This window comes from Orcinus orca, chromosome 2, assembly GCF_937001465.1.
Source record: "Orcinus orca chromosome 2, mOrcOrc1.1, whole genome shotgun sequence".
NCBI classification, from domain to species: domain Eukaryota; kingdom Metazoa; phylum Chordata; class Mammalia; order Artiodactyla; family Delphinidae; genus Orcinus; species Orcinus orca.
This window is the reverse complement of record NC_064560.1, coordinates 114,572,166-114,583,130: the sequence shown is the minus strand read 5'-3', so window position 1 is coordinate 114,583,130 and position 10,965 is coordinate 114,572,166. Positions and strand designations below refer to the sequence as shown.

At 40.7% G+C, this 10,965-nt stretch overlaps 1 protein-coding gene across 15 annotated transcripts in view; it reads left to right on the top strand.

The window, feature by feature from the left end:
- Positions 1-31: 31 nt before the first annotated feature.
- Positions 32-10,965, top strand: part of WDR76 (WD repeat domain 76) — an 81,549-nt gene continuing 70,615 nt past the window's right edge. For 6 of the 15 annotated variants that reach the window (XR_007475892.1, XR_007475891.1, XR_007475893.1 and 3 more), the window contains exons 1-2: positions 1,969-2,542; positions 2,757-3,167. Coding sequence is in view for 3 of the 15 variants with exons in the window: in XM_049706643.1 (XP_049562600.1) it covers positions 2,225-2,542; positions 2,757-3,167 (729 nt within the window). In the remaining 12 variants the exon portion in view is untranslated. Of the gene's footprint in view, positions 1,599-1,826; positions 1,909-1,963; positions 2,543-2,756; positions 3,168-10,965 lie in introns of those variants that run through there. The other 9 variants (XR_007475895.1, XR_007475894.1, XR_007475900.1 and 6 more) reach the window with 8 other exon arrangements.

The following is a 10,965-nucleotide window of genomic DNA, read 5'->3' as shown; positions in this document are numbered from 1 at the left end:
TCATAGGCCGCCCTGGCCTCCTCAGTCTCGCAGTATTTGGACGCACTTTCTGGCGGGAAGTTGCTTCCGCTGGGCTTTGCTGTTGAGACCCTGCGGCGAGGAAAGGCTGAGTGAAAGGTTTCGCTCGTTAGAGTTGGTTTGAAGCCAAGGAAAATCGGGTAGTGAGGGATAAGAAACTGAGGAGATAGTGAAGGGCGGTTTGTCCAGGTTGTTGAAAGCTCAGAGTTAGCGTTTAATCGGAATAGAAATCCTGTTAATAGCACCTGATTAGCTCAGTTGATGAGGCTGAGCGGGTTGTAGTGAGGTATTTTTTGGTCACGTGAGGGCAAGTGGCAAGAAAAAAAAAATCCCCCAGGCGGCTTAGAACAGTGCCTGAAATCCGAACACTCTTAGGCTTTACAGTTCTTTCCGTTTCTGGAGACTGCCTATTAAAACATATTCCTGGCTGAAATGTTTGTATATAAAAGTCCCTAAGTAATTATTAAGCACCACGCTTAGCTTTCTCTAAGGAGTATGGAATATTGTTGAAAGGCTTGTTTCCTCCAGGAACTTGAATTTCATTTAGTAAGTCTTCAAGGGCTTATAGAAGAGTAACTGAAATCCCAATTTACTAGTTGGGTTGTGTTAAAAAACATAGACTAATTGGTAGTCAGAACACAGTCACTGTAGAAAGGGTTTTATAACTGCTGTGGTGGGGAGAGAAGGGACAGCCTGAGCAAAGTCTTGAAGTCCAGAAATAACATGGTATATATCAGACACTATGAAAAGTTTGATTTTATCAGTAATTTTTGAGTCAAGGAGTGTGCAAGTTCCTGAAGGGCTTTAAAGGTGCTGTTAATAGGATTAGTTCTCAAATTATTTCACCTGTATCCTAAAATTGGGCCTCAGCTGGGAGAAGAAATGAAATTGGGCAAGTCTCGATCAAGGAACAGTGGATAACTCAAGTAACCAATCAAGGGAGCAGTTTTGAGCTATAAAGAAAAGGACTGTAAAAGAGTAGATAGAAATTTGTTATAAATTCATCAGCTCCAAAACTATGCTATCCAGAGGGAGTAAATCTGTTGGGAAGGCAATTTTTTCTGCTCGCGGCAACCCAGAAAATAGGGAAAAAAAAAAAGTTTAATATGGCAGTAACTATAAGAAATACAGTGCCCTGAAATCTTATTTATGCTGCTTTGTGATACAAAAGTTATTTAAAACATTTCCCCAGTCTTTGGGCTTTGTAAGGTCATCACTAAATCTTAGTTAACTGGTGGGCGAAGTTTAAACCAACTTAGTTAACTGGTGGGTGAAGTTTAAACCAGCTTAAGTTATCAGCTCTTGAAAAAAAAAATCAAAATGCTTCTATTCCTAGGAAGAAGATACGGTGGCCATTGGGCATAATTTTCTGGTGGTGGGATTACAAGGAACTAGGGGCTGAGGTAAAGGCTGCATATATATTGATTTCATTTCCTCTCTATTTCATACGGTATTTAAGTGCTCCTGAGTCTTTTCCAGGCTCACGTTGCTAGGCAAGGTGGTTTTTCCTTAGGAGAGGCGCAGGTGTTTTTCAAAGTGAGATACTGGCATCAGCAGTATCAAAATCACCGGGATCCAAGGTAAAAATGTCGATTCGGTCCTTTCTATTCCCTGAGGAATTTGAGTTTGGGGTGAGGCTGGCAACCTTGCCTCTTTAAGAGACTAATGTAACGCCCAGTGCTCTCTCCCCCTCCCACCGGCTGGGATCGGAACCCTCCTGCGCCGCCCTGGCCTCCCCCTCCCCGGACCCCTCCCCGCCCCTCCCACCTCCACCCATCCCCGCCTCCCGCCGCAATCTTGGCGGGAAGACGCCAGCTGCTAAGCGGAGGGAGGATGTCTGGGTCGCGCGCGGAGGCCGAGGAGAAGGTGGGCTCCAGACAGCGACTCCAGGTGAATGGGAGAAAAGGCTTGTCCCTTTCGGGTGTGTTCCTGCCTCAGTCTTCGTGAGGGGTGTGCCGGGCATAGGCCGAGGAGGATGGGAGGACTTGCCACCCGGCACCTCCTGACTCTAAAACTTTCCTGCTCCTTGGGGCATCTCTCAGTTTAACGGGTTTTTGGGGGTGTTGCTTTAAAAGATAAGCGGGGATGCCTGTCCTGGTTTTCCTCTGGAAAGTAGACCTTCAGCATTGAGGAAGATGCTTATCAATAACCCCCAAAATAGTGTCTGGCTGGGGTCCGGAAGCCTGCATTTGCTTTTGCAGTCGTTATGGTCAGTTTCCCACTCTTGAAACAATTCCAGTTACTCAGTCTCCTCAGTTACAAATTGTCGTCATTTTTTTTTTTTTTTTTTTTTTGCGGTACGCGGGCCTCTCACTGTTGTGGCCTCTCCCGCTGCGGAGCACAGGCTCCGGACGCGCAGGCTCAGCGGCCATGGCGCACGGGCCCAGCCGCTCCGCGGCATGTGGGATCCTCCCGGACCGGGGCACGAACCCGTATCCCCTGCATCGGCAGGCGGACTCCCAACCACTGCGCCACCAGGGAAGCCCCTGTCGTCATTTTTATTATTGGTCTGGCCGACTCATGGGTAAGAAATGTGTCCAGTATAATAAATAATTCTATTCAGGTTAATGAATTAGGTATCTAGATTTTGGAGGGAAAAAGGTTTCCTTACAGGCTATCAGTTTGGCTTTGTGTTGTCATTATGAAATAGGAATTAGATTTATTTATGCAGATCTGTAAGAAAAGGCTTAAAACCTGGAATTTTAATACTCTCTGTTTTCCTTTATTGACCTGAATAGGTGAATGAATATAAGGAAAACCAAAACATCGCTTATGTGTCTCTGAGACCGGTACAGACTACAGTTTTAGGAAAAACAGCTAAGGTGTATCTTGTTCCCTTTTCACTCAGTAGCTACAAGCCAGATCAACTTAAGCGCTCCAAATCCCTATTAGATAAGAATTCTAACAATGAAGTGGCATGTAAGAAATGTAAGAAGGCTGAAATAAAGAAAACTTGCAGAAGGATTTTAACCCCAAAGATGGAAGCCACATCTTCCAAGGCAGAATCCACTCTGCAAAAATCATCCTTAGATGTTCATGCTGAAAGTAACAAGTGGCAATACAAGAGCACTTCAGATACAGTGATTCTCAGTGCTGATACAGAAAGCAGCCAGGATGGAGACAGTGATGAAGGTACCACACCAGGCATGGTAAGAATTTAATTACTAGCTTATTCAAATTTTTCATATTTAAAAATATGTTTTTAAGTTCTGATAAGCTAAGGTTATCAAGGGTCTCATTAGCTCAAACAGATTATTTTGTCATCTAATTTATGTTTAACTGAAATTTTATTCTTTAAATGTATAACATAACTTCCTTGGGTTAATTTTACTCTTGGTTTCGATTTGTGAAAGAGGGGATTGACTTAATCTTCACTCTGCTTCCCTTTTTCTTCCTCTCAGCTTATTGCATTTATTTTTGAGCTTACTTCTACTTTCTGGTGTCATGCTCACCTTTACATATTTATGCACAGTGTACCAGAAGAAGCTGAGTTGTGGGACATATAGCATTTGAATGACTCCATGTCAGGTTAGGAAAATCACCATTAATTGATTGCATTCATGTGCTGAATATTTCCTTTAATTATGTAAAGGAGACAAGTGATGGAGTAGAGAAGATACATGAGAAACACTAATTCTATTTAAAATAATAGTTCCATCAGTTTAAGGAATTAAGCATCTAATTCTTTTGGCTTCTATTGCCTGCCGGGAGTGTTGTACTTCATTTAAAGTGACAAATTTTATGCAAGACAAGGTAAAACCCTACCACATGATGAAAAGTTGATGGAACTAGAACAGAAAATGATGGTAGGGAAAGGGAGATGGGATAATTGAGGCGGTGTTGTAATGAACTAGGACCTGTGGTGGGACAGGGTGGGCTAAGTCATAAATGCGTTGGACTGGGGGTTGGAAGCCTGGGTTTTAGTCATGGCCGCTTCTAAGAAACCTTGTACCTTTAAGCAGATCACTTCTACTGTGAGGAAATTGGATAAGATTGGTGGTTCTCAAACTTTAGCCTATATCAGAATTACCTGGGAGGCTTGTTAAAACTCTTGTGCAGGGCTCCACCACCAGTTTCTGATTCAGAAGTTTTGAAGTGGGTATAGAATTTGCATGTCTAAAATGGTTTCCTAGAGACAACGGTCCAGGACTGCACTTTGAGAACCAGTGGATTTGATTATCTCTTTGGCCTCTTGAACTGTAAGATTCTGAGTATATGAGGCTAATATAAAACAGATTTTATTTTGATGTAAGGTAAACAGGGTCAGAAATTAGAACATGAGGTAGGACTGGAGATAGTCAGAGTCATAAATGCTCAGCATATATTTTCTTAGGACAAGCTGAAAGAGCTCACATCTTTTTTTTTAAAAAAATAAATTTATTTATTATTTATTTTTGGCTGCATTGGGTCTTCGCTGATGCGCGCGGCCCCTTTCCAGCTGTGGTGAGCAGGGGCCCCTCCTCGTTGTGGTACGCTGGCCTCTCATTGCGGTGGTTTCTCCCGTTGCGGAGCACGGGCTCTAGGTGCTCAGGCTTCAGTAGTTGTGCCTCGCCGGCTCCAGAGCACAGGCCCAGCAGCCGTGACGCATGGGCCCAGGTGCTCTGCGGCATGTGGGATATTCCTGGACCAGGGCTCAAACCCATGTCCCCTGCATTGGCAGTTGGATTCTTAACCACTGCACCACAAGGGAAGCCCGAGCTCACATCTTTTATAGAACATTTCATTCTTTTGTTCTCTTCCCTTTCGATAATTATCTTTTTGGGGTAAAATGGTTAAGGCTTTGTGGTACCATGCTCTAGGAAAAGTATTTAGTTTATAAGCTTATTTGTTCTCAGGTGAAGGATGGCTTCTGTCACATCAAAGACAAGTGCCTGTAAGTCTAGAATTTTATTCTCCTTTTCTGGGAAGGTTGCTAAATTTCATCTCTCAGTCCTTCTATTAAATATTTTAATGTCATGAAGCATTTCTGAACAGTTTTAAAAAAATTTGAGAAAATTTTACACTTACAGAAGAGCTGCAAAAATAGTAAAGACAATTCTCCTATATCTTTCACCCATCTTCAGTTTTTGTTAATATCATACATAGCATAGAATGTTTATCGAACTAAGAAATTAACCTTGGTACAGTGCTGTTAACTAACGTACAGAATTTATTAGGATTTCACCAGTTTTCCAACTAATATCCTTTTCCTCTTCCAGTATCAAGTCCAGGATCATACAGTGGATTTAGTTGTCATGTCTCTGTAGATCTGGAAACAGTTTCTCAATCTTTCATGACCTTGACACTTTTGAATAGTGCTGGGCAGTTATTTTGTATAATTTCCCTCAATTTGGGTTTATCTGCTGTTTTCTCATGATTAGAGTAAGATTTTGCATTTTGGGGAAGCATACCACAGAAATGAAAGTGCCCTCCTCAGTGCATCATATAAGGGTGTACATGATGTTGGTATTTTACTGGTGATGTTGACCTTGATCATTTAGCTAAGGTGGTGTCTGCCAGGATTCTCTAATGTAAACTTACTATTTTTCCCTTTGTAATTACTAAATACTTTGAGGAAGATACTTTAAGACTATGTGAATATCTAGTTTCTGTCATCAAGCATATATTTATTTTTTTATTAAGATAGAATTCACATAACATAAAATTTACTAAATTGTGTAATTCAGTGTTTTTTAGTATACATACATAAGGCTGTGCAGCCATCACGACTATCCAATTTCAGAAATTTTCATCACTCCAAAAAGAAACCACATACCTGTTAGCAGTGACTACAAACCCTATTCCTCCCTCCCTCAGCCCTGGAAACCACTAATCTACTTTCTGTCTATAGATTTGCCTGTTCTGGACATTTCATATAAATGGAATTATACAATATATGGCTTTTTTGGTCTGGCTTCACTTACCATGTTTTCATCATTCATTCATGTAGCATGTATTGGTACTTATTCCTTTTTATGGCTGAATAATATTCCATTGTATGGATATACCACATTTTGTTTATGCATTCATCAGTTGATGGACATTTGGGTTGCTTTCACTTTTTTGCTCTTAAGAATAATGCTGCCATGAGCATTAACTTGTGAGATTTTGTGTGATGTTTTCCATTCTCTTGGTATATACCTTGGAGTGAAATTGCTGGGTCAAATGGTAACTGTGTTTAACTTTTTGAGGAATTGTCAAATTGTTTGCCAAAGTGACTGCACCATTTTTACATAACCACTATGAAAAATCCAATTTCTCTATACCCTCAACAATACTTATTATTGTCTTTTTTAAAAATTAAAATTTTTAATTGAGGTAAAATACACAATGTATAATTTACCATCTTTACCATTTTTAAGTGTACAGTTTCAGTAGTGTTATGTACATTTACATAGATGTAAAACGAATGTCCAGAATTCTTCATCTTGTAAAACTGAAGCTCTATACCCATTAAATAACTCCCCATTCCCCTACCTCCTTTCGGCCTGTGAAAACTACCATTCTACTTTCTGTCTCTGTGAATTTGATTGTTATAAGTACCTCATATAAGTGGAATCATATAGTATTTGTCTTTTTGTGACTTATTTCACTTAACCTAATGTCCTTAATTGTTTGTTTGTTTGTTTGCGGTACGCAGGCCTCTCACTGTTGTGGCCTCTCCCGTTGCGGAGCACAGGCTCCGGACGCGCAGGCTCAGTGGCCATGGCTCACGGGCCCAGCCGTTCTGCGGCATGTGGGATCGTCCCGGACCGGGACACGAACCCGTGTCCCCTGCATCGGCAGGCAGACTCTCAACCACTGTGCCACCAGGGAAGGCCTATTTTTAGTTTTTTAAGGAACCTCCATACTCTTCTCCATAGTGGCTGTATCAATTTACATTCCCACCAACAGTGCAAGAGGGTTCCCTTTTCTCCACACCCTCTCTAGCATTTATTGTTTGTAGATTTTTTGATGATGGCCATTCTGACTGGTGTGAGGTGATACCTCGTTGTAGTTTTGATTTGCATTTCTCTAATGATTACTGATGTTGAGCATTCTTTCATGTGTTTGTTGGCAATCTGTGTATCTTCTTTGGAGAAATGTCTATTTAGGTCTTCAGCCCATTTTTGGATTGGGTTGTTTTTTTTATATTGAGGTGCATGAGCTGCTTGTATATTTTGGAGATTAATCCTTTGTCAGTTGCTTCATTTGCAAATACTTTCTTCCATTCTGAGGGTTGTCTTTTCGTCTTGTTTATGGTTTCCTTTGCTGTGCAAAAGCTTTTAAGTTTCATTAGGTCCCATTTGTTTATTTTTATTTCCATTTCTCTAGGAGGTGGGTCAAAAAGGATCTTGCTGTAATTTATGTCATAGAATGTTCTGCCTTTGTTTTCCTCTAAGAGTTTTATAGTGTCTGGCCTTACATTTAGGTCTTTAATCCATTTTGAGTTTATTTTTGTGTATGGTATTAGGGAGTGTTCTAATTTCTTTCTTTTACATATAGCTGTACAGTTTTCCCAGCACCGCTTATTGAAGAGGCTGTCTTGTATACTCTTGCCTCCTTTATCAAAAATAAGGTGACCATATGTGCATGGGTTTATCTCTGGGCTTTCTATCCTGTTGCATTGATCTATACTTCTGTTTTTGTGCCAGTACCATACTGTCTTGATTACTGTAGCTTTGTAGTATAGTCTGAAGTCCAGGAGCCTGATTCCTCCACCTCCATTTTTCTTTCTCAATATTGCTTTGGCTTTCGGGTCTTTTGTGTTTCCATACAAATTGTGAAATTTTTTGTTCTAGTTCTGTGAAAAATGCCAGTGGTGGTTTGATAGGGATTGAACTGAATCTGTAGATTGCTCTGGGTAGTATAGTCATTTTCATAATGTTGATTCTTCCAATCCAAGAGCATGGTATACATCTCCATCTATTTGTATCATCTTTAATTTCTTTCATCAGTGTCTTATAGTTTTCTGCATACAGGTCTTTTGTCTACTTAGGTAGGTTTATTCCTAGATATTTTATTTTTTTTGTTGCACTGGTAAATGGGGGTGTTTCCTTAATTTCACTTTCAGATTTTTCATCATTAGTGTGTAGGAATTCAAGAGATTTCTGTGCGTTAATTTTGTATCCTGCTACTTTACCAAATTCATTGATTAGCTCTAGTAGTTTTCTGGTAGCATCTTTAGGATTCTCTGTGTATAGTATCACGTCATCGGCAAACGGTGACAGTTTTACTTCTTCTTTACCGATTTGGATTCCTTTTATTTCTTTTTCTTCTCTGATTGCTCTGGCTAAAACTTCCAAAACTATGTTGAACAATAGTGGTGAGAGTGGGCAACCTTGTCTTATTCTTGATCTTAGTGGAAATGGTTTCAGTTTTCCACCATTGAGGACAATGTTGGCTGTGGGTTTGTCATATATGGCCTTTATTACGTTGAGGTAAGTTCCCTCTGTGCCTACTTTCTGGAGGGTTTTTATCATAAATGGGTGTTGAATTTTGTTGTAAGCCTTTTCTGCAGCTATTGTGATGATCGTATGGTTTTTATTCTTCCATTTGTTATTATAGTGTATCACATCGATTGATTTGCGTATACTGAAGAATCCTTGCATTCCTGGGATAAACCCCACTTGATCATGGTGTATGATCCTTTTAATGTGCTGTTGGATTCTGTTTGCTAGTAGTGTGTTGAGGATTTTTGCATCTGTGTTCATCAGTGATATTGGCCTGTAGTTTTCTTTCTTAATGACATCTTTGTCTGGTTTTGGCATCAGGGTGATGGTGGCCTTGTAGAATGAGTTTGGGAATGTTCCTCCCTCTGCTATATTTTGGAACAGTTTGAGAAGGATAGGTGTTAGCTCTTCTCTAAATGTTTGATAGAATTCTCCTGTGAAGCCATCTAGTCCTGGGCTTTTGTTTCTTGGAAGGTTATGGGGATTCCGTTGTAGGTTATTTGTTGCTTTTCCCTTGTTGCTTTTAATATTTTTTCTTTGAGTTTAATTTTTGTTAGTTTGATTAATGTGTGTCTCGGCATGTTTCTCCTTGGATTTATCCTGTATGGGACTCTCTGTGATTCCTGGACTCGATTGACTATTTCCTCTCCCATATTAGAGAAGTTTTCAACTATAATCTCTTCAAATATTTTCTCAGTCCCTTTCTTTTACTCTTCTTCTTCTGGGACCCCTATTATTTGAATGTTGGTGTGTTTATGTTGTCCCAGAGGTCTCTGAGACTGTCCTCAATTCTTTTCATTCTTTTTTCTTTATTCTGCTCTGCAGTGGTTATTTCCACTATTTTATCTTCCAGGTCACTTATCCGTTCTTCTGCCTCAGTTATTCTGCTGTTGATTCCTTCTAGAGAATTTTTGATTTCATTTATTGTGTTCATCATTGTTTGTTTGCTCTTTAGTTCTTCTAGGTCCTTGTTAAACGTTTCTTTATTTTCTGCATTCTATTTCCAAGTTTTTCGATCATCTTTACTATCATTACTCAGAATTCTTTTTCAGGTAGACTGCCTATTTCCTCTTCATTTGTTTGGCCTGGTGGGTTTTTATGTTGCTCTTTCATCTGCTGTGTATTTCTCTGTCTTCCCATTTTGCTTAACTTACTGTGTTTGGGGTCTCCTTTTCGCAGGCTGCATGTTTGTAGTTCCCGTTGTTTTTGGTGTTTGCCCCTAGTGGCCAAGGTTGGTTCAGTGGGTTGTGAAGGCTTCCTGGTGGAGGGGACTAGTGCCTGTGTTCTGGTGGATGAGGCTGGATCTTGTCTTTCTGGTGTGCAAGACCATGTCCAGTGGTGTGTTTTGGGGTGTCTGTGACCTTATTATGATTTTAGGCAGCCTCTCTGCTAGCGGGTGGGGTTGTGTTCCTGTCCTGTTAGTTGTTTGGCATAGGGTGTCCAGCACTGTAGCTTGCTGGTTGTTGAGTAGAGCTGGGTCTTAGCGTTGAGATGGAGATCTCTGGGAGAGCTTTTGCCATTTGATATTACATGGAGCTGGGAGGTCTCTGGTGGACCAACATCCTGAGCTCTGATCTCCCACCTCAGAGGCATAGGCTTGATACCCAGCTGGAGCACCAAGACCCTGTTAGCCACATGGCTCAGAAGAAAAGCGAGAAAAAAATGAAAGAAAGAAAGAAAAAATAATAAATAGAGTTCTTAAGATAAAAAAATAATTATTAAAAATAAAAAATGAAAAAATAATAAAAAAAGAAAGAAAGAAGAGAGCAACCAAACCAATAAACAAATCCACCAATGATAGCAAGCACTAAAAACTACTTAAAAAACGAAAACAAAAACGGACAGACAGAACAGTAGGACAAATGGTAAAAGCAAAGCTGTACAGACAAAATCACAGAAAGAAGCATACACGTACACACTCACAAAAAGAGAAAAAGGAAAAAAAATCTATATATATATATAAAAAGGAGGAAGAGAGCAACCAAATTAATAAAGAAATCTACTAATGACAATTAACTCTAAATACTAAACTAAGATAAACATGAAACCAGAAACAAATTAGATGCAGAAAGCAAACTCTAAGTCTACAGTTGCTCCCAAAATCCACTGCCTCAATTTTGGGTTGATTCGTTGTCTATTCAGGTATTCCACAGATACAGGGTACATCAAGTTGTGGAGATTTAATCCGCTGCTCCTGAGGCTGCTGGGAGAAATTTCCCTTTCTCTTCTTTGTTCATACAGCTCCTGCGGTTCATCTTTGGATTTGGCCCTGCCTCTGCGTGTCGGTCACCTGAGGGGGTCTGTTCTTCGCTCAGATAGGACGGCGTTAAAGTAGCAGCTGATTAGGGGGCTCTGGCTCACTCAGGCCGGGGGGGGGAGGGAGGGGTATGGAATGTGCGGCGAGCCTGTGGTGGCAGAAGCCAGCATGTCATTGCAACAGCATGAGGTGTGCTGTGTGTTCTCCTGGGAAGTTGTCCCTGCATCACGGGACCCTGGCAGTGGCGGGCTGCACAGGCTCCCGGGAGGGAAGGTGTGG